Raw genomic sequence first — 24,736 nt, 5'->3', positions numbered from 1 at the left:
TACTCTGAGCTTTGGGGTGCACCCAACGCCTGTGGGTGGCAGTATTCAACATCAACTCCCCCACTGACGTTCTTTCACTTCGGACAGGTGGGTGCTGCAAATTGTCTGAAGAGGTTACTCCCTCCCATTCAAGTCTGCCTCCCCAGCCATGCCACCTCCGTTCCACCGCATGTCGGGGGATCACTTTGCACTTCAGCAGGACGCCATGGCCCTCCTGGCAAAGGGGGCCATTGAGCGCGTTCCTGGGCCAGAAGTAGGACATGGTTGTTATTCCCACTACTTTCTGGTCCCCAAGAAGGACACAGGGGGCCTGCGCCCCATCTTGGACCTTAGGAACGTCAATTGCTTCCTCCAGAAGGAGAAGTTGAAGATGTTGACTCTGGCTCAGGTCTTGGCTGCCCTCGACCCTGGAGACTGGATGGTAGCGTTGGACTTGCAGGACGCATATTTCCACATCCCCGTCTTACCGGCCCTCCAGCGTTACCTGCGGTTCACTTTAGGCCAAGAGCATTTTCAGTTTGCCGTGCTCCCCTTCGGCCTTACAAGTGCCCCTCGGGTGTTCACCAAAGTGATGGCGGTGGTCGCAGCTCATCTGCGCAGGTCAGGGGTGTCAGTCTTCCCCTACCACGGCGACTGGTTGTTGACGGCGGACTTGCCCTAGACAGTCGCCACCTACCAGCCGACGACCTGCATTTGCTGGGGTTCTCCATCAACATGCTGAAGTCACACCTGAGTCACTCTCAGAAGCTCCTTTTCATTGGAGCGGTTCTGGATTCGACACAGTTTCGGGTTTATCCTCCCGAGCAGCGAGTCCGGGATATTCAGGCTAAGATTCTGAACTTTCAGCCTCTATCCCGGGTTTCAGTCAGGATGACCCTCCTGCATCCTACTGGCGCAACATGCCAGATGGCATATGCGGACTCTGCAGTGGGACCTGAAGTTCCAATGGGCACAGCATCAGGGCAACCTGTCCAATCATGTCCAGATTTCTGAGGGCACTACACGACAATTGCAGTGGTGGCTCACGAATCGCAATTGGATCCATAGCAGATCCCTCTCCCTTCCCCAACCGGAGCACACAGTGGTGACGGATGCGTCCCTCCTGGGATGGGGAGGCCACTTGAGAGAGGCGGGGATCAGAGGCCTCTTATTTCCGGCGGAGTCCCGGCTCCATATCAACCTTTTGGCGCTTTAGGCGATCCGACTTGCACTGAAGGCATTCCTTCCCCCTGTCCGGGGAAGTGTAGTGCAGGTGTTCACGGACAACACCACCCCAATGTGGTATTGCAACAAACAGGGCGGGATGGGGTCGTGGTCCCTATGTCAGGAGGCTCTGCGTCTCTGGACATGGCTGGAACATCAAGGCATTACACCTGGCAGGTTCGCTAAATGCCAGGACGGACAAACTTAGCCGCCATTACTTGATGGATCACAAATGGCGTCTGGACTCGGACGTGGCGCAAGGTCTCTTTCAGCAGTGGGGAGAGCCTTGGTTAGATCTATTCGTCACAGAACAGAACACGCAATGTTATCAGTTCTGCGCATTGGAATTTCCAATGCAGCACTCGCTCGGCAACGCTTTTTGTCGCGAGTGCAGCTGTGGTCTGTTGTACGCCTTTCCGTCTATACCACTTCTGCCCAGAGTGCTGAAAAAGATTCGGCGTGACCGGGCCCAAGTCATCCTTGTGGCTCTGGATTGGGCACGGAGATACTGGTATCCCGAGCTACTCAGCATGTCGATCGATACCCAGATCCGACTTCCTCTTCGGGAGGATCTTCTGTCGCAGCACCAGGGGACGGTTCTCCACCCGAACCTGTCCAGCCTCCACCTACATGCGTGAGCGGCGACAGTTGACAGCTTTCAATCTTCCTCCAGAAGTCTGTGATGTCATTCTGGCACCCAGGTGTCCCTTCACTAAGACGTTGTATGCCTGCAAGTGGAACAAATTTGTGGCATGGTGCACAGCAAAGGCTGTGGATCCCCTCTCTGCTCCTCTTTCTGAGGTCCTTCTGTTCCTTCTATCCTTGGCCCTGCAGGCCTCTGCTCTGGGCACTATCAAAGGTTCTCTTTCGGCCATCTCCTCCTTTCTACGGCTTCCAGATCAGACTTATCTTTCTAAGTCCCCGGAGCCCCTTCATATTTGTCCTTTACGTCTTCTCACTCTAAAGACTGCTTTCCTGGTAGCCATCACCTCTGCCAGAAGAGTGAGTAAGCTCCAGACTCTTTCTTCTAAACCTCCTTTCCTTTCTGTTCATCCGGACAAGGTGGTTTTAAAGACCCGACCTTCTTTCCTGCCAAAGGTTGTCACGCCCTTCCACATCGGGCAGACCATCACCTTGCCTACCTTATTTCCGCCTCCGCATCCTTCAAAAGAGGAAGAGAGTCTCCACCGTCTTGTCCCAAAACGTGCACTCTTCTATCTGAAGTGCACACAACAGTTCCGGGTGGATGACAAACTCTTTGTTGGCTACATGGGCGCCAAAAAAGGTCAGGTTGTGCACAAACTAACCATCTCTCGCTGGGTTGTTCTGTGCATAAAAGCATGTTACTCGTTGGCCAAGAAGGAGCCTTCTGTGGGGCTGCGTGCCCATTCTACCAGGGCAACAGCAGCCACTACTGCCTTGGAACACGGCGTTCCCTTGCAGGACATTTGTCAGGCAGCTACGTGTGCTTTGTTGCACACTTTTACCAAGCATTACTGCCTTGACAATCATGTCCAGAGAGATGGCTTCTTTGGCTGTTCTATTCTCCATGACTTTCTGGTGTAATCTTGTTCTCAGACCCACCACCGGGGTTGGTATTGCTGGGGTATCTATTCTTAGGTAAGGAATCTATCACTAACGTGTGTCTTTCAGATGCACAAGTTACTACTTGTGTAACGATATAACTGTAAGTGACATTAGTTAGTGATAGATTCCTTGCCGCCCCACCCATCCTCCCCGTTTTGTGAACTGATTTCTAGGGTTAAGGTCATCCCTTTCAGGGCCCTAGTTTCATGGCACATGTGGTCAGTTTCTTTCATGGCTCTGCGTTCCTGGTGCCGAAAGTCGTGTACAGACTGATGTCAGCACGCATGGGTGGCGCCTAAGGAGTCTCTGTGACGTCATCTCAAGCTTACGACACCAGCGACTGACACGGAGCCGCCCGACGCCACCTACCGACGCGCAGGGGTACTGCTGACTAAAAACTTTCCGGATCCAGTCTGACGCCTGGGGATAATCTAAGGTAAGGAATCTATCTCTAACTAATGTCTCTTACAGATACATTGTTACAAAAGAGTAACTTGTGCTTCTGGTTTGGTGGGGTGCTCTCATGTGTAAATCAGTGTCACAGATGTGCATCCTGCCCCTAACAAATCTTTTATTTTGTTTTTAACTGTCTTTATTAAATGTTCATTTAATACACAGCAGCTTGCACAACACCCAACAGATTCACCTAGTACAAGGCCCTGACAGAATGTTAATTGCCTTCTTTGCAGTGTTTGAAGACCCAACAGTAAAGCTGAAAAATCTTGAAACTGATGCTGTTCAAGTTGCTGCTCGTTTGAATGTAAACATTAATGTTAACAAACAGGTAATTTTACAAGCATTTTTGTTTACTCACTAGTTGCGATAGTCAAACCTGCCATTTTCATCTCATGTTTTCTTCCTTTTGTGTTGGGCCTGTTTTCAGTACATGGCCTGAGTGTATACACCATATCGTATTTCCACCCAGGGTATGGTTTGTTCTTTTGTGCTTAGCTTTTAGGCTGTCTTCAAATAAATGTCATCCTAACCACATTTATTCCTTGCTCTGGTTGGTAACCTCTTCGCATCATCAATGCCTAATGTTCTCACCTGCTCTGGCCATGTCCATCTCTTCCATATCACCTTAACCCATGAAGATCAACATATTTGGATTTGTTTTATTGTACATTCGCCTACCGGTTGCTCCCCAATACGACCCTCGATGCACTTGGTGTTCATCTTGCCCATCGTCCAGGTCTATGGGTCTCATCCTCATTAATCTCTTATACTTATTATTCCCCTGTGCCCATGTCTTAGGCCCCATCCAGGCATATTGATCCAGTCTTTTTTGTATTCTCTACACCCATATGCCAATCTGTGAAGCATCATCCTTGTTCTGATTCTCATTCCCTTTGTCTCCATCATTGTATTTCCTCTGCCTACGTGACCATTATCCCCATTGCAGTTGCATTTCTTCTAAGCCCCCACCAGCCAAACAAGCTCCTGCATCTTTTGACTCATGTTGCAGTATTAGCCTTTGCTTGACTCTATTGAAAAAATTCTTCGGACATCAAATAAGTAATTGCTTCCCTATCACACTCAGTTTTCCTACATCTCGTCGTCCCTTCTTCCAGCTTGTCTTAACTTCTCGACCATTGCCTGACTGTCGTCACTCAGATGCTTTGGGTCCCATAGTCTGTAGTAGCGCCCTTGAATCCATTCTCCTTTACTCAGTCTGCAAGAGGTTTGAAAGTGCTCACACTTTGACGTACAGGCCACACATTTAACCCCAAAGTGTAGTCCCAGAGTGACGCAACTCTGACGCAGTCTGTGTCGTCCGAAAGCGTCTTGTCTGGACCACCCTTGTCTTGCAAACCACAGTGAGTTGATGTGACTTGTAGCGTGGGAATGCATTTCTTTCCTTGAAACGGTGGAACTAGAGTATTAATTTCAGAACACATTTATCATGGTGAGTGATCCTTCATAAACAGTACAGTGTCTTGTCTTAGACAGTGACAGTGGGGAGCTGCGCAGACTCGCCTGCCAAGTTTAATTAGTGCGAAAGCTTTGTTAGTTCATTAGTTTTGGAAGAGAAAATCTCAAACACTTAGTACGAAAAACACGCTTTAGACATTGCCATATTTGCATAATTTGTAGGGGGGGGGGGGGAAATGATGACACATTGCTGCATGTGAAAATCTGTTTGTTTTATGTCGCGTGTTTAGAAGCGACAGTGTATTAGCTTGTCCCTGAAGCTTTCTTTGCTGAATTTAGATCCTCCCCTTGTCTGCAAAGAGAAAGTGTTTGTGCGTTTTGTAAACTTTTAATTGTCAGTCGTCCAAGAGGCACAATAAATTCACTAAACATATCTGGCAGCTTGCAGGCAATCCTGATTGTGCTTCCGTAGGAGCCAGAAGGAAGGCAGGACTGTTTGTTTCTTATATTTGTGGTCCCCTCACCTTTTCGGATTGCTGATGGAAATATGACAGCTAGGTTGACGATGCCTTTGACACATTTCCAGGTGCTATTGGAGGTTTGCAATAGCACTTTAGCACCTACAGTTCATGCCAGCAGAATCAAAATAGTGGCATGTAACAGAAAAACAAGGCATCTCTGGCATGGAAGGTAATTTTCCATTTAATTAAAGATGTGGAGACCATTTAAATACTTTCCTCGCTGAAATGTAACTGTGGTATAATTGATACATTACAACAGCCACTGATTTGGCAACAGCAATCAAATATCCGGTTCATGCATTTCCTGCATACATTGATTGTGCCTATTTATGTTAAACGTTTCTCCAGTCTGAGTAGTTTTGAAGTTGCTGAGTATAAAAGATCGTTTTTTTGCTTAAATCTTTCTGTTGTTTTTTATCCAAAACTTTAAAAAATAATACAGATATTTGAAAGCAGAATCCGAGTGATGATTGCTCTTGTATTATAATCTACACCTTTGGAATATATCTTCACCCCAACATATCTTTGGTTTTAAGATTCTTCTTTTTTTGCTTCTTGGACATGTGGCTTGCTGGATAGTTTGTTGGCTACGGAAGAAGGCTACCCTGACATTTTGAGTAAATCACTATCTTTGAGTTTGCTTTAACACCATGCCTGCTAAAGTTTGAAACATGCTAAATGGTCCCGTATCAGGCTTTAACTAGACATTAATATTCACTCCCTGAGACTCCTTTCTTCTTTAAGTATTGTTGATGGATGCCAGTACTGGTATTTTTCAACAAAGGATACCAGATCTTACTTGATAACTGGTTACATAAGGGCTGAAATTGTCTCACGAATTCAGGTGGTAGTCTTTCTAATTCTGCTGTGCACAGGCGCTAGAAGACGTGAATAGTAGCAGCCACAATTGGACGCTTGAATATTTGGCATGGACGTCTCCATACAATTGAGTGTGTAGAGGGAAAACATGTTTAAAGTACCGGTGTTTGGCCCTGTTTATTGGGTGGTCGTCCTTAAGTATGTTTCCTAAAGGGCATACCATCTTGCTTTTACCATAAGTATACAAAATAGTGATGGATGGAATGCTTGAATTAATCTCAGCCTCTGGCAATCACACGGAGCTGCATCCCAATCCATCTATTTTTGCCCACATGCCACCTTAGTTTGGACCCAGCTATATGCAAATCATCCTTGACCTGCTCCAACAGGAACAGTTCCATCCCAAACTACCATGCCAGGCCCTCTTGTGAACTAGAACACAAGCAACTCCAGTCTGGTTTTGCCCTAGTTATAGTCTCATCAGCCGGGTACAGCTTGGTTCCTCTGACAGTGTTCACGGGACCCACATCTAGACATACCCGTCCCACTTAGTGACACAATAAGTTGTAGTTTGCTTTTACCGGGTCGTTGTAAAAACAGATTCACGTAAATACTCTCCTAAACAGATTCTGTTCTTGAACAAGATCACAAAATGAATGAGGCAAGAAACCATTGTTCTTGTTCTGTCTTCTGCACTTTTTCCACTAAGTGCAAGTAAAATTTTACTCTGTTATCGTACTTTTTTTCACTTTCTGATTCATATTCTTGGATAAATCACAATAATATATGTGTACTAGATTAATATATAATTATTAATTTTACTATATTGTGGTTGAGTAAAGATGCATTATTTTATTTTTAAACAAAGTGTGGCATGGTGAGCTGACAGGAAATTTGCACACCTCACCAATCAACATCATTGATTTTGGAGGCACTTTTTGGGTTGTTGAAGTGGCACTGAAATGAGTTTCTCAGTAACAAGTACCTTTAATTGGCAACAATTTAAACTTTCCCCTGCACTAGAATCAGAAAAAGTGTGAAAGGTGGACTGACTGTTTAAAACTTCCATTCAGTTTCTCCTTGTAGGCCGTGGTGGGCCCAGCCTCCGTTTCAGGGTGGGCACGGATTGACCCATAGTTCTGTGCAATGTATGACTGCACCTAAGACTGAGGTTTGGGTAGGATGGGAGACAGGGATCCCCATTCGCCTCTTCAAAGCCTTGCCTCTGAGGCACAAACTGACTGTGCACTGCTTCATATGTGGTGCACAATAAATACTTCTAACAGCTTATTTTTCCCTGGCCCTGCATCTATAATAAGGTTTGGGTGCAGAGGCTTGGTGTTTCGCCATTTGCATGAGACTAAGTGGGATATCACCATTGACATAAAGCCCCTAAAGTCCAACTCCATTTTATGTAGGCCCTGACTCCTTCTGTGGTTATAGATGTCTTCATCTTCTCGGTGTTAGATATTGGAAGTAGCCATCTTTCCTGTGTTATGCAGAGTCCTTGTCATGTCTGCCATTTGGCACAGATGTTGTCTGACCATATCTTTCTAAGAACTGTGAAAGCTTCGTCATAACCCCTGATACATTAGTCTGTGACTAGTGTCTACTTTTCACCATGGCACAGTCAAATAAGAACATATACAGACATAGCTGAAATATTGTAGTCTGATTTGACGTCCTTTTACCATATAGTCCTTATGGAAGTGTCTCGGATAAACACCTTGATGGACATAATGTAAGTCAGACATTCCTGAAGTTATGTCAGAAATTTCAATTGCTGATAAGATTTAGTATAGAAGGACTGCCACTTGACCACTTGTCAGGAGAGGACCTTCGCCCACTATATTGCATGAAATTCTGACTGAGATGGTCTCACCTACTTTCCAAATGTTACATCTCGCCTGAAGGAGAGTCATGGAAGAAGACCGCTACTGCAGCGTGTGTTTGCTCTTCGCAGGGAACACTGTCTTCATTCCCTGATAATAAAGATCACCTTTGTGGTAAGCAATGTATGTAGTGTGCCTCTTCTCCCTAAGAAGCTCTAGCCTGCAAGTTGCTCTGCCTTTAATTCTCTCTTATTATAGCTCAAGGAAAGTAGAAATTAGTGGGTTAGGTAATAGATGATATTTTAAACATGTTACAAATAACTAGAATAAAATGAAAATTTCTAAAATGCCTTTTGTTTGCTGGGCTGATGTGCAATTGTGTTTAACCTAATACTTTAGTAAAGTGGATCTGAACATATGCACAAGACTCGCAAGGAATTTAACTGTATTTGATTATGGACACACTTAAATATTGCATCTTTTTGTAATGTCTTTATTAAATGCTCCAAATTGAGCTATATCTAGGATACACTATATGCTCCTCTTCATTTGTTTGATTTAATATTGTTTTGTCTCTGACTTCTAAGCAGTGGGGACATGAAAGGTTGAGCATAGGTACTCCATACATTAACAAAACGTAGCACACTAGTACTACATTGAATGACCCACACTGCTATTGCATAATTTCGGTCTTAACCCCTTCCATGCTCATGACGAGCTCAGCTCGTCATGCAGTACACTGCTCGTGTGCTCATGACGAGCTCAATGAACAAAGGGAATAAATGAGTTCCAGCGCTAAGGGAGAATTGCTGTAGCATTTATGTGGTTAAAAAATATCACTGAAGTGTATGCAATCCCTTCTGAAATAGTAAAATGATAGAGGGGTGCAAAAAGCATGCACAAATGCCTGTTGAGCCCTCCGGGCGTTTTGCGTAGCATGGCTCCATGTACTAATCTTATGCTTTTGTTTAATTGAAACATTTGAAGAATCAAATCAGACATTGGACAGCCAACACAATAGTGTCAGGATTCAGCTTAGTGAGTAATATCCACCCTCATAAACATAATAGCCCGTTCATGTAGTTGTATGTATGTATGTATGTATGTGTGTATATATATATATATATAGGAACAAGATGCCAACCTTCTTTTCGCGAGGAGTTGATTTAATACGCCAAAGCTGGCTGAGGGATGGGAAGAAGCGCCCACCAGAACAGTCATCAAGCATAAGCGGAGGCGCGTCACGAGGAGAGGAGGGAGGAAACATAGGGAGAGGAACCAGACAGTTGAGGAATCAACAAGCCAGGAACAAGAGGAATTGATGGAGGACCTTAATGTGATCAATCTCTCCCAAAGAGTCCTGACCAAAAATGAGGAAAACGTGCTGAAATTAGGACTGACATTCTGTCCTACAAATTGCTATGAGTATACACAGAAACGTATCGATCTATTTTTATTTATTCGAAAGCTCAAGCTCTGGAAGTTCTTCAAACAAAAAGCCCTCAGAGAGAACATACAGAGACCAATATCAGCGGGACAAGTTGATCCACGAGATCCCTTTGACATTAACATCAGGGACTTGGAGAACATGGCAGTACTCGAAGAGCTACTTGAAGAAAGTGGTTCCCAACCAGTGCTCCCTACGGACACAGTCAGCAGGGGTGCAGCCATCGTCATTTCCCAGATCGGGGAACAGAGCAACTTCAAACCTCCCTCACGCTTCCTCCCACAGACACCCATAGACGCTATTGACATCTTCTCGGAAACAGTAAACCAAGAATTGCAAAAATTATCCCAATATGAATAAGCGAATAAACACACTATGAAATGGAACTTAACATCAAACCAAAGGGATGCAATTCTCTCTCTGGAGAGGGACGACTCAATCGCAATAAAGCCTTCAGACAAAGGCGGGAACATCGTGATTCAGAGTCACCAAAATTATTGCAAAGAAGCCCTACATCAGCTACAAGACCGTGACAACTACTTACCGACCACAGAACAGGAATATCAACGCAGCATTCGCGAATACCACACCTTGATTGACCATTGGTATGGCAAGGGGATCCTGGCCAGAGAAGAATACCTATATTTGCAGAACAAACAACCGAGGCTTCCCAGTTTCTACCATCTGCCAAAGATACACAAAGACCCCATTAGACCACATGGGAGACCCATCGTATTGTCCATTGGTGGACTAACAGAAAAGATGTCCAAGTTTATCGATTCATTTCTGGCCCCATGGGTAACCCAACTAAGTTCATACACTAAGGACACCAAAGACTTCCTGCAGCAGATACAGGACGTGGAGTGGGAGGACGATTTGATAATAACTATGGACATTTCCAGCCTATACACAAGTATTAGGCATGACGATGAGATAAAAGCAGTAAAAACTTTCCTAGACTTACGATCTGCCGGGTACCTGGAACACAGCAAGATGATTATGGACTTTATATCATTCTGCTTAAACAACAACATTTTTATTTTCCAGGACCAAAGATACAGACAGATAAGGGGGACGGCGATGGGCACCTGCTTCGCCCCCAGCTACTCGAATTTATTCGTGGGCTGGTGGGAGAAGGAGGTGGCCGTGGCCGACGATAAGGCGGAATGGGTGGACAGGGTGATCTGCTGGAGGAGATACATCGACGATCTCTTCCTTATTTGGAAGGGATCGGAATCCTCAGCAGAAAAGTACATAGCAGCCCTCAATATTAACAACTTGAATTTAAAATTCACTTACAACATGAACAAACAAGAGGTTACCTTCCTGGATCTTAGGGTCTTCGTAGAGTCAGGTGCAATTCAGACTGCTCTTTACAGGAAAGAGACAGCAGGGAACTCCGTCCTTCATGGACGTAGCAGCCACCCAGGAACTCTCATAAAAAGCATTCATTATGGAGAGCTGTTGAGGATAAAACGCAACAGCTCCCTAGACAGTGACTTTGAGGAGGCAGCCGAGAGAAGCATAAAACGCTTTAAATCACGCTGCTACTCCCACACGGTGCTCCAGCAAGCAAAAAGAAAAGTATCGAATACTGACAGGCAAACACTTCTGAGAGAGAAGCAGAGCAGGGAGAAGAAAGGTGGCAATGGCATAATAAGACTAATCACCAACTATTCGGTGGCAGCGAATAGGGTCAGAGCCATAATGCTCAGAAATTGGGGCATCCTGATATCAGATGCGGTCATTGGTAAGGATCTATCGGATCACCCAATGATAACCTTTAGGAAAACTAAATCGTTAAAAGACAAGTTAGTACGAAGCCATCTGTCAAGAGTAAGACCTAAAGGAGAACTGCAGGCCATGCATGGGTCATACCCATGTGGCAAATGCAAGGCCTGTAGCACGAGTCAGAGAGTACTATTGTACCAAGTACCCCACAAAGAAGCTAGGATCAACATCCCTAAATTCATAACCTGCTCTACACCATTTGTCATCTATTGCTTGAGATGTCCCTGCGGACACAGTTATGTAGGGAGCACCACTAAAACAGTCAAACTAAGGATATTGGAACACCAACGGGCCATCGCTAATAAAGAAGAAAACTATCCGATGGCTAGTCACTTCGCCACACACCACAATAGCGATAGAAATCTCCTTAGTTTTTTCAGCTTAGACTTCATTTCACAAGATCTGAGAGGGGGGACTACAAACGCAAATTAAGACGTTTGGAGTCGAGATATATAATCGAACTCCAAACAAAGTCACCGGGAGGTCTGAATTCGGGAGAGGAATTAACATCGCACCTGTAAACATTGATTAATGAGAAACCATGAGCTGACTTAATGCCTGAGTATTTCTTAAAAATGATTTAGACAAACCAAACTAGTGGCATGTTGGGGGATAATACGAACTGACACATACAGCATAATATTATTATTTAGAAGCATGATTAATTGTGATATGAATTACAGATATCTATCAAGTGACTATAATAATTTTCTATAGTATGCCCATCTAGGGCTTCATGATCACTATGTTTTTACATAATTATTTCTTTCCCCTGCCTGCATTACTATCGAAGTTAATAACAATTTCGGTTACATTTGACAATATCTGCCTGTGCAAACTGTATAATTCCAATAATATCAAATTAATTGTTTTATTACGACTGCCCATCCAGAGCCACATTACTTGGTTGTAAATATTTACCTGTTTTGCCCGGCAGCACACTGTACCCAAATGGATATAATTTAATTTGATTATGAGTGGGTTTATTTTGCCATTTCAAGATGGCGCTTATGATTTTGGACAACAGTCCCTTTTCTATGTTTATTATATTTGCCGTTATTTACATCCGCCTCACCGTCGCCAGTTGACACTGACGAAGGCAAGAGCTGAAACGCGTCTGTTTTACTTTATTGTGCAATAAACCTAACTGGGTTTAACTTACTGTGAGTGCTGGTGTGTCGACTTTGGTCTGGCAGTGGAGCAGCAAATATATATGTTCGAGGCATGTGGGCTGCTGAATTCATATCTATAGCATAGATCGCCGCCTAGTGTTGGGTCCGGATGATTGCACATTGTTGTCCTGGAAGAGTCTTCGAAGTATCACGAGATAGGTGGCTCCTCCCCTGGACTACAGTGCGCATGGGCATCGACTCCATCCCCAGATTGTTTTTTTCTGCCATTGGGTTCGGATGTGTATTCGTTATCTCCAGTTCGGAATCGATATAGACTTTCTTAAGGCCTGAAGGCCTTTTTCCTATACCGTCGGTATTGTTTTTGCGCTCGGTGCCCAACTCTGTTCCGGCTCCGTCCCCGAGTCGGACGTCCCGAGGAGTCGTCTGACTCTTTGGTGCTTGAGACCCAGTCGACGCAGCAAGACTTCAACGATACATCATGGAACGGAGCCCGTTCAAGAAATGTCCCGTGTGTGGATCGAAGTATCCCCACATCGACGTCCACCCAGTGTGCAACAAGTGCCTGTCGCCGGACCACGATGAAGCCAACTGTATGGCTTGTTCCCGGTTTCGATCGAAGAAGACGATTCGGCTTCGGCGCGTGGCGCGACTGGAGGCCCAGCTGTCTGCCCCGGCACCGGTGGACATCTTCGAGAGAGAAGACGCCAACGAACAAGAAGTTCATCTGCGAATTTCACCTCCTGCGGAGGAGATCGACTACGACGCGGATGTCGAGGCGCTTGATGCAGAAGAAGTTGTCGACGAGGTAGGAGACTACAATGAGGCCTATGGGGCCATGGAAGATAGCTCAGGCGAAGAGCTATGCCCCGTTCGAACAATCACTAAGGCTCAGGTCGCGGGATCGCCACACGGCCTTACCCAAGACCTTGCACCCAAATCTGCGGGCCCGGCTACGGACACTTCTGCGGAGCCGCTGGTCGTCAAAACGAAACCGAAAGTAAAACCCTCGGTGTCGACGAAACCGAAAGTGATGGAAACGCCAACGAAACAGAAGACTTCTGTCCCTCTGGCCGCCTCCTCGTCTTCCGATATGTCGGGGCAGCCGCAGCCGAAGAAGCCTGTCGACCCTATGAAGTCGACCAAAGGCATCGAGCCAAAGTCGGTCAAGGGCGTCGATCCAAAATCGAACAAGGGTGTCGGACCGAAGACTGGGGCCCCAACCCCGGGAGTCAAGGCCGCCGACCCGAAGTCGTCGGCGCCAAAGGCCGTCGGCGCGGAAGGAGGACACGGCGCACCTGAGAAAGCTGCTCCTGTGCCTCGGCCGGAGAACACCAAAAAAATCGACGCTAGAGTCTTCACACACTGGTGAACCGAGGACGTCTGTCGGGTCGACGAAACCGTCCGCTTCCTTTACGAAGCAGGTGTCGGACTCACTGCAACGCATCAGGAACAAGGCTTCCGCGTCGATCCGAAGGATGCTTCCACCCCGAAGCCGGCTGCCACAACGCCAAAGTCTTCGGCGCCACTCCTGTTTACGTTGCCGCCGAAGGTGGCACCGAAGGCCTTCGCACCAAGGTCGGTCGCCAACACGCCCGTGCAAGGGTCTGCAGGGTCAAAGCCTTCTCCGCAGCTTGAGAGCTTGAAGCGTCCACAACCCTTGATGGAGGAGCAGTCGGAACACTTTATCGACGCCGACACCGGTAAACTTACCCTCTACAAGAGAAAAATCACGGCAACGCAGCCTTTGGAGTCCTGCACTATTCCTTTGAAGCGCAAGAAGCCTTCTACGGATTCCGCGGTTCTGGTTGAGCCACTTGCTCCACAGACTCCTAGAGTTGCCACACCCTCACCCACTTATTCAGATGTGGAGGCTGGGGAAGGTGATGACGAAGAGTATAACTTTCCTGCCAACACTGATCCTGAGGATCACCAGGACTCTTGGGCAGATGCAGGGGACCCAGGGGATCCGCAAACTGCCCCGGACACTCAAGTGTACAATGCTAAACCATCTCCTACCGAGGATTCTGCAGCATTTAATGCTCTCATTGAAAGGGCGGCTAAAAACCACAACGTCGAGCTGCACGCCGACCCTGTTGACGTGGACTTCCTTTTTGATACCTTTTCCACAGCAGAAAAGACTGTCAAAACTCTCCCAATGTTGAAAGGGGTTCTCAAACATGCTGCAGACATCTTTAAGGAACCCACACGTGCAAGGGTGGTCAACCCTAGAATTGAAAAAAAATATAAGCCGGCACCTAGAGACCCTACCTACATCAAGGGCCAGTTGCCATTGGACTCTCTGGTCGTTTCTAATGCCCGGAAGAGGGCGAATTAGCAAACCACTGGTGATGCTCCTCCCCCAGACAAGGAATCTAAAGTGCTGGAGGCATCAGGAAAGAGGGTGGCGGCTCAAGCAGCCAATATCTGGCGTATCTCAAACACTCAGGCACTCTTGGCCAGATATGACAGGGCGCACTATGACACACTAGAGACCCTGTTACAACATCTACCCGATCAGTATAAAGAGGCGGCGGAAATGCTCATTCAGGAAGGGAAGCTCATCTGCAACGCTTCTATTAAATGTGCGCTGGACGTGGCGGACACCGCGGCCAGGGCCATTAACACCAGTGTGATGTTGAGACGTCAGGCATGGCTCAGAATCTCCGGTTTCAAGCCGGAGATACAAACCACCATCCTCAATCAGCCGGTCAACCCTGATAGGTTGTTTGGTCCTGAGGTGGATACCACACTCGAAAAAATAAAGGATACCGAGACTGCAAAGTCCATGGGAGCTCTCCAGTCCCAACAGTTTCGGGCCAATACTTTTCGTCACTCAGGCAATAGAGGTGTTTCCAGAGGCCAGATGTCCCAGCAAACGCAATACACTAAAGGTGGAGCGCAGTCCTCTTACACCAAGCAGAGTAGAGGCGGCTTTCGGGGCAACAGTGCCAAGGGCAGAGGCCGTGGAAATAACAACTCCCGTTCCTCTGCCACCACCAAACAGTGACGCCCTGCCACTGCCCCCCGACCACACACCTGTCGGGGGGAGACTCCAGCAGTTCCTGCCAGTATGGAAATCCATCACCACAGACAGGTGGGTCAGAAAACTTATACAGTTCGGTTATTGTCTGGAGTTAACATCCACTCCACCCAACATGCCACCAAAACACCGTCCTATGTCCAGAGCATTTGCACTTATTGCAGCAGGAGGTACTTATCATGCTGCAAAAAGGGGCAATCGAGCTCGTGCCGGTGGAGGAAGAAGGCACAGGAGTGTACTCCCTGTACTTCTTAATCCCGAAAAAGGACGGGTCCCTCAGACCCATTCTGGACCTCAGACCCCTAAACCAATATATTCTCTCAGAACACTTTCACATGCTGACGCTGCAGCAAGTTCGTCCGTTGCTCAACCAGGGAGACTTCCTCGCAACCTTGGATCTCAAGGATACATACTTTCACATTCCTCTACATCCATCAGACAGAAAATACCTCAGATTCACCATTCAGGGTCGGCATCAGTTCAAGGTCCTACCTTTCGGAGTGACCACGGCGCCCTGGGTGTTCACAAAATGCCTGGGGACAGTGGCTGCGCACCTCAGAAGGCAGAACGTTCACGTTTACCCTTATCTGGACGACTGGCTTGTCCAAGCAAAGTCGGCCCAGCTGTGCGCCGCCAACATGTCCCACACCATTCACCTTCTTCACAGTCTGGGATTCTCACTGAATTATCCCAAATCGCACCTTCAGCCAGCCCATGTGCGGCAGTATCTGGGCGCGACGATAGATACTCTGGCGGCCACGGCTCAGCCGACTCCTGTGAGGATCAACAGCATTCAGTCGCTCATCCAGAAGTTCAGACCGCAACACTCGCTTCCAGCAAGAGTGTTCATGCAGTTGATAGGCATGATGGCCTCCTGCATCTTCATAGTCCCGCACGCGAGGCTACATATGCGTCCGCTTCAAGAGTGCTTGGCACGTCAGTGGAATCAGGCTCACAGACAGTTAAAGGACCTAGTGTTGGTGACCAGTCCGGCATACAACTCTCTGCATTGGTGGAATCCACACAACCTTTGCAAGGGCCGAGCGTTCCAGGAGCCTGTGCCACAAATCATCCTAACGACGGACGCATCTCTACAGGGTTGGGGAGCTCATGTGCTCCACTGTACAGTGCAGGGACTATGGACAACTCAGCAAAGGAAGATGCACATCAACCACCTAGAGCTGATGCCGATCTTCATGGCAATGAAGGCATTCAAAGTACATCTGTGCAACAAAGTCGTGTTGATCCGGACGGACAACATGACAGCCATGTACTACATTCAGAAGCAGGGAGGTACACACTCTCCACAGTTGTCTCATCTGGCTCGGAGCATGTGGAAGTGGGCCATTCAGAGAAACATCTTCCTCATGGCGGAACACCTCCCGGGCAAGGACAATCAGATGGCGGATCTGCTCAGCAGGTACAGCCACCAAATGCACGAGTGGGAGTTACATCCATCAGTACCCCACCCGTACTGCCAGCAGTGGGGTCATCCACAGATAGACCTGTTCGCCACAAGGGAAAACGCAAAATGCCAACACTTTGCCGCCAGGTTCCCTCACCCACAGTCGCAGGGCAATGCGATATGGATGAACTGGTCAGGCAGATTTGCGTACGCTTTTCCCCCAGCACCTCTAATACCGCTGGTGGCACGAAAGCTAAAGCAACACTCGATGACTCTCATCCTGGTTGCTCCAACTTGGGCACGCCAACCATGGTACACCACGTTTCTAGAACTCTCCGTGGTACCGCATCAAAGGCTGCACCTCACGCCCAGACTTTTGACGCAGAGCCATGGCGACATTCAGCACCCAGACCAGCAACAGCTCAACCTGGCGATCTGGCTCCTGAAGTCTTAGAATTTGGCTACCTTAACTTGCCTCTCGACTGCATGGATCTCATACGGGAGGCTAGAAAGCCCACCACCAGAGCTTGCTATGCAGTGAAATGGAAGCGGTTTGTCGTTTACTGTACAGAACACAACATCAACACGCTTGATGCATCCACTCACAACATCATCTGTTATTTGTTACATCTTTACAAATGCAAGCTGGCATATGCTTCCATTCAGATACACTTATCCGCCATAGCAGCTTATCTCCAAAACAGGCAGCATCTCTCCGTTTTCAGAGTGTGTGCCATTAAAGCCTTCCTAGAAGGACTGAAACGGGTCATCCCTCCCAGGACCCCCCCATCTCCTGTATGGAACCTTAATGTGGTCCTCACCAGACTGATGGGCCCACCTTTTGAGCCTCTGCATTCATGCGAGGTTCAGTTTTTAACGTGGAAAGTGGCTTTTCTGATAGCCATTACGTCTCTGCGACGTGTTAGTGAGCTCCAGGCGCTCACTGTCCAAGAGCCATTCATACAAATTCACTCGAACAGGGTGGTGCTGCGCACTAACCCTAAATTTCTTCCTAAGGTGGTTTCACAGTTCCATGTCAACCAGACCATTGAACTGCCCGCGTTCTTTCAAAACCCAGAGACAGTGGCCGAAAGAATGCTCCACACTCTTGACGTCAAACGAGCTTTGATGTACTACATCGATAGGACCAAGGATTTTAGGAAGACACAACAACTCTTTGTTGCCTTTTCGGCCGTAACAAAGGCAACCCCATTATCCAAAGCAGGTATAGCCAGGTGGATCGTTAAGTGTATTCAAATTTGCTATCACAAGGCTAAGCGCACTTTAACGGTCCCCCCCAGAGCCCACTCCACCCGCAAGTTGGGGGCCTCCATGGCTTTCCTTGGTAATATCCCTTTGGAAGACATTTGTAGAGCAGCCACATGGTCTACACCACACACATTTACCAAACACTACTGTGTAGATGTGCACTCCAAGCAGCTGTAGGGCAGGCTGTTATTAAGACACTTTTTCAAACGTCTGCAGCTGGCACAGGCGGCCGCCGTTAGGGGAGGGACTGCTATATATTCTATGCTATAGATATGAATTCAGCAGCCCACATGCCTCGAACTGAATATGCTACTTACCAGTATGCATCTGTTCTTGGCATGTAGGGCTGCTGACATTCATATCGCCCGCCCTCCTCCCCGGCGCCTGTAGCGGCTGCAGATTTCAAAACTTACTCTAAGCATGGTCATCGCTCACACTGTTACACTCCATCTTCGCCACAATGGCTAAAAACAATCTGGAGATGGAGTCGATGCCCATGCGCACTGTAGTCCAGGGGAGGAGCCACCTATCTCGTGATACTTCGAAGACTCTTCCAGGACAACAATGTGCAATCATCCGGACCCAACACTAGGCGGCGATCTAAGCTATAGATATGAATGTCAGCAGCCCTACATGCCAAGAACAGATGCATACTGGTAAGTAGCATATTATATATATATATATATATATATATATATATATATATATATATATATATATATATATATATATATATATATCTTGCACACTTTCCCAAAAGAAAAGATGAGAGGCCACACGGGGAGTAGGGAACAAGCAGCCGTTTATTTCAGAGGTCCCGGTGTTGGCGAATGCATTTCGGCTTAAACGCCTTCTTCAGCGCCTTCCTCCTAAACAAACCATTTCCCAATGAAAACCTCCTGTGTTTAAATGTCTATAGGCACTGAGTTCCCTCCCCATGCGGTCAGCACAGCGAATGACAGTCCGTTTTGAGTTTTCCGGACTCCAAATCCCAGCATGCACAGTCTCGGCAATGTCAGGTAGCTGGTGTGGGGGGGTGGAGAGAAATGTAGTTGTGTGCCCCGGCAGGAGGGCGGGGTGGTTGAAGGACGACGAACATCGCGGTGCCGGTCCTGTGTCCCCGCTTGACTGCAGCGCCCCTCCTCTCAGGTCAGAAATGAAACTGGGGCGGTCAAATGCGAGACAGTTTGCCCCGTCGAGATGAAATATCTCACTCAGTTTCCTCCTTACTGAGATTCTTGGCGTACTCCCGGGGTTATCGATTCCTCGATTGTCTTGAAGCTGCGAGCAGCGTGGTGCCAGTAAATCCCGGAGTCACTTGTAGCTGCAGGGCCATCTCTTCTGCGCGTCTGGCTGCGCAGTATACAAGACTTGCACACTTTCCCAAAAGAAAAGATGAGAGGCCACACGGGGAGTAGGGAACAAGCAGCCGTTTATTTCAGAGGTCCCGGTGTTGGCGAATGCATTTCGGCTTAACCGCCTTCTTCAGCGCCTTCCTCCTAAACAAACCATTTCCCAATGAAAACCTCCTGTGTTTAAATGTCTATAGGCACTGAGTTCCCTCCCCCATGCGGTCAGCACAGCGAATGACAGTCCGTTTTGAGTTTTCCGGACTCCAAATCCCAGCATGCACAGTCTCGTGCATATATATATATATATATATATATAACTCCCAGAAACCATTAAACACTTTGTCTTCTTCTGTCCTGCCTACGCTGCCCTGAGAAAAACATGGATTATCCCAGCTTGTCAGTTGCGGTCGTTCTCATGTCCCTCAGACGCTCTACGTGTATTTAGATCAGATACGACGAGGTGGCTTGTCTTTACACTGTCCAAATATCTGCTCTGTGCCTAGTGGCAGAGGTCTAAATTGGTAAAATAATTTAGTGGAGCAGAACTCTGGAACCATCAGGGAAAGTATGCACAGAGGTTAGTCAGGGATTGCGTTGTAAAATGACAGCCATGGCTTGATTTTTTTTAATGCTGATACATTTTTTAAGGTTTACTCTAGGTTTTAAAGCAATTTTAGAAGTAATTTATTTTAGTTATGATCCTATAACACCACTCTTTGATGATGTACAGGACTATGAAGATGTCACTCTATTATGTTTCTATTATCGTTGAATTATTGTATGTCATGTGTTTTTATGTATGTGTACGATCATGTTATTGATCGAATAAACTTGACTGACTGTTTTCCCTAATGGCACAATCTGAAACTAGCAGCAGAGACCTCAAGTACATCACCACTAGGTAATCAAATTATTGGATACAAAGAAATGAAGTGGAAAGAGGGAACATTGTGAAATGAACTGCATATTGTATTTTTTAGACATTTGATTACCAGTTGCTAATTTCATCACTATTAGCAGCTGTTGGTTCAGATATTCTCCAGAATTGATCACCTTGGTAGTTGGAGTCATTGATGTTTTTTTCAAAATAACATTGCCTGAGCAGGTTTTCACCAGCTGTCTAATGTCCAATTTCTTGTCATATTAAGTTGTCCTGTAAGAATGGCTGTAAATTATAAATCAGTACTAATCTTGTAAATATTTACAACTTCGGTATAATATCCTTTGTATCATACAGAACGTTCCCTTTAAAATCGCTTAAAGTTATTGTCGGGGATCTCTAGGAGCACATCGGCAAACATAGGCATCGTCTGTATTTGCACAATATATTGAACAATTATTGTTCTGAAGGACAACTCTTACTGGAGACTCCTAACGTTTAGAATATCTCAGGTGCCAGACTGACACTAGAAAATTCTGCCAGACTGACTCCTGCTGGCAGGTGATGTCATGTGGCTTTATGGCGATCTCGTACGACCCTTGAAGTGAGGGTACAGGGATGCATATATGCACAATCCCTGTGCTGTGAAGTCAGTTCCTTTCTATCTTTGTCTTTTGACGCGGATCTGGAGCTTCGCTCCCAGTTTTCGACTATTCCAAAACATTTTCTCACTGTGTGCTAGGGATGATGTCTTCCCCCCGAAGATGAGAGGATTCAAACCATGCCATGACTGCAGGAAGCAAATGTCTGTTATGGAGTCACACAACATGTGCCTTTGGGACATGGGCTCCAAACATGAATTGAAGTTGTGTGAGAAATGTATCAGATGGCGGTTAGTGAGGAAGACTTAAAAATCTACCTTGCTGAGAATAAAAGGATGCCTTCAAAATTGTGGTCTCAACACTCGCTCTAAGTCACTTGTTTTCAAGTTATTTGAAAATGTTCCCTAAGTGCAAGAAAGTCATGAAAAGGTCCATCACTTGAAATCAAGGTGACACAACAGGCTCCTCGCCTTATGAATACGATCTTTTGCCATACTTGGTCTCAATACACTTCAAATTACACTGGTCGATGTCGACCTGCAGCATATTTGGACCTTCAAAGAAGCCATCCTTCTGATTTTTCAGACACTGTTGGATCCTTCTTGTATGCCTTTGTGCCCCTCAGAGGCCTCCAGTCACTCTTGCTCATAGGCCCTCCCTCTGTGCTGGCTGCCCCTAGAGACCTACTTACCAACCCATACTGACACTGGTTCAGGCTGCCTCAGTGGATCTAAGATCCATGCAGGATATTGGGTGAGGGAGCCAATCCTAAGCCTACATCTGCCTGTGTGAGGCTTATGTTTCTTGCTATAAAATTACCAAGATGCAGCCAGTGGTCATTCAACCAGATACTCTGCCTTCTCCACAATACAAGTATTATTACAGGCTGGAGACCCTGTTAGGCCCTGATTCTGATGTATTCCAGGTCCAGTAAAATGTCCCTGTTAACAAGGAGGCAGAGAGGCTGCTCCAACCTCCCCCTTCCTAAATCTTCCCCCAACCTCATTACTACAATGAAAAACTTAAGCTAGACTTAAAGAATGCCATGGGGGTAAGATTCCCCCCCCCCGCTCCCCCTGTCCCCACTGGGATCAAGCTGGACTCCTCACCTAGGGGATATGCGATTCCTTAATAGCTATTTTTAGCGAATTGCTAATAAGGAATCACAAAATGCTATGTATGTAGGAATCGCAATAATAATTGCAATTCCTTAATATTCGTTAATTGCGAATCACAATTAAGGAATACCTTCCCATTCATTCCTATGTGCTAGGAGGCCCTTGGGAATGAATGGGAAGGCTTTCCCAATTTGCGATTCGCAATTAGAGAATCACAAATTGAAAATGCAATTTCAAGTGTGGCAGGATGTCGAAAGGACACCCTGTTGCAGCCCTGAAATATATATATGTGTACACATGTGGTGCACATACATGCCCTAAGGGCATGTATTTGTGCCACATGGCACTTAGAAAAATGCAAAAACGTGCATTTTTCAAAGAAATCGTAAATTACCACCAACTTGAAGTTAGTGGTAGTTTGCGATTTCTTAAGGTCAAATCGCACTTTTTCTGTGCTTCATACATTGCATTTAAGCAATCGCAATTTGCGATTCCTTAAATGCAATCGCAAAAGTAGAGAATCGCAAATATTGCCATTCTCTAATTTGCGATGCCCTTTTGGGATGATACTTATTTACAACAAGGGGTGGTGAGGGACAGAGTCTCTGAATTAAGCAGAATACTCTCACCCAGTCAAGAGATCAGGGCTAGATCCAACACCGTTTTTTAGCTCATTGCACCATCCCAGTTTCAGAACCTGGCTGTATGCAAATTAGTCTGTTCCTGTCCCAGTGCATGATGGGAACAGGGCAAACCAAACTACAAAAGCCAATTCTTACACTGGGAAGGAAACAAGCTTCCGGGGACCGGTTTCTGGCATTACAGCCGTCTTCGGCCCGGCTTGCTTGAATCCTGATGGTGCAATGAGCAAGGGACTCATGTCTGAGTATACCCTTCCACGCTTAGGGTGGACAAAATTATTTACAACAAGGGGTGGTGAGGGACAGAGTCTCTGAATTAAGCAGAATACTCTCACCCAGTCAAGAGATCAGGGCTAGATCCAACACCGTTTTTACATCCCAAAAGGTCGTTTCCTGTTCTCAAACGGGCCGATTCTGAAAATCGGCCCGTTTGCGAAAGGTAAAAGGGCTTGATACGTATGCCCCCTAGTCCACTAAATGAAGAAAGTGCCATTTATGCAGTAATAGTGCACAGAGTGCATTGGTGCTTGATTTAAAATACCTACAGTAAAAAAACAAAGTCACTTTGCTGGCTTAAATACTCCAACCTAAGCTGTCTTTGTCTGAGCATTTGTTGCAGTTTGATAAGGCACTTGCTGACAACCCGCTTGGTCAAAACCATGCTCAGATCCCCTGGCCAGCCAGCCTGTGGCACTGATCGACAACGGGTGATACTAATTTTCTAAAACAAATACCCTACGTCTAAAGGCCTTTTGGTGCATGCATTGAGTAAGGTGGATCATGATGTATATCTATTGAACTGTACCGACAGGGAAGCAGTGTATTGGTGCATTTGCAAAAAGATCTGGTCTGCCAGTCTTGCCCTATGTTACCTTCTGGGCAGATGCACCCATGCTTTGTGGGGTATGGCTGTAAGACCTTGACAGCTGTCTTGGAAGACTTCTTGTTGTCTCTTGCATACACGATTCAGGGTGGACAGAATGCAGCAATAAATGGTTTGCATGAAGCCTGGACTTCACCGATTGGATTAGCCACACAATCGGCATCAATGTAGTGCTTAAATGACAAGCTTGAATGTGGGCACATTAATTTTCTGGGGATGTCCGGGCATCACTCAAAAACATGCTTTTTGTCAATCTAGGTTTGAAGAAAAAGTTAACATAGAGATTGAACAATTTAATGATATCTTGCCACAGCATGAGCCTTGTTGCCAACATGCCAATTCCACCCGCAGTTCAGAAAATTTAGAGGTTAAGCCAGAAGCCTAATTTACCTGCAACGTCCACAGTCTCAGCTGGTGCAGCAGTTAGCTCAGCCTTTTTGAGGCAGAGGACAAGGAGGTGGTCACACTAGTTCCGTCCTGCAAGGGCAGCATCCAGTCTGCTTTGATTTGCCATCACAGACCCAGTGTCAGCCAGTAGGGTGCAGGATCTGATATCTCATCCATGGCTTGAAATCCATCACATCAGTCTAATAGGTTTTGCAGAATATTCAGAGAGGCTATGCCATACATTTACTTTTTTCTGCCTGTCTTGGCAGCCAAGGGGCATTCTATGGAGATTGAGCAGCAACAGCGAACTTACTTTGAGGTAGTGGATGTCACCTTTGCAGAAAATACATCCTTCAACTAAATCAATTTACAATGGGCTCCAGAAGAAGTTTGTGGTCTTGTGTGGGACCTATAAGCTTGATCCTCTGCAGGACAAATTATTTGATGAACTGTTTTGTCATTGACCCAGCAGGGTCTTAAGGTGGGCATAGTTAAGGATTACAAGTTAGACGTTTGGTCTTTTTTATGTTTGCCACATCATTCTTCCCTTTTCTAGTCACCTGTTATACACTTTCTGAAAGGTTTGACTCCCATGTTTACTCCAAAACATTGTCATCCCACATTCAGACCTGAAGTTGGTCACTATATTTCTTACATACAATACGTTTAAGCCAATGCATGGTTGTGTCCTATGACTCCTGACAATCAAAACTGTCTTCTCGTCTCAATCACTTGTTCACGGTTCAGAAGGATACAGAAGAGAGATGGACAAAGGGGATCCAGCTTACCTGACCAGAGGGAGGTGGTGACATGGGTAGGTGAAGGAAGAGTTCACATTCCACACTAACTCTTTATTCTGCCATCCTGCAGCGCAGAGAGCCTGTCTGAGCCAAGATGAGGATATGCAGCTAGGTCTCTGTACCTGTTTCAACCTCCCTACCTTGCACCTACTCA

At 46.4% G+C, this 24,736-nt stretch overlaps 1 protein-coding gene across 2 annotated transcripts in view; it reads left to right on the top strand.

Annotated features, from left to right (window-relative positions):
• EPB41L5 (erythrocyte membrane protein band 4.1 like 5) overlaps positions 1 to 24,736 on the top strand; it is a 1,262,314-nt gene that overhangs the window by 953,604 nt on the left and 283,974 nt on the right. For both annotated transcript variants that reach the window (XM_078682077.1, XM_078682078.1), the window contains exon 18: positions 3,480 to 3,574. In XM_078682077.1, the coding sequence (XP_078538203.1) occupies positions 3,480 to 3,574 (95 nt within the window). The remainder of the gene's footprint in view (positions 1 to 3,479; positions 3,575 to 24,736) is intronic.

Source organism: Lissotriton helveticus, chromosome 3_1 (assembly GCF_964261635.1).
Source record: "Lissotriton helveticus chromosome 3_1, aLisHel1.1, whole genome shotgun sequence".
Classification (NCBI taxonomy): Eukaryota; Metazoa; Chordata; class Amphibia; order Caudata; family Salamandridae; genus Lissotriton; species Lissotriton helveticus.
Note: the sequence above shows the minus strand (reverse complement) of the source record. Positions and strands in the feature narration are given on the sequence as shown.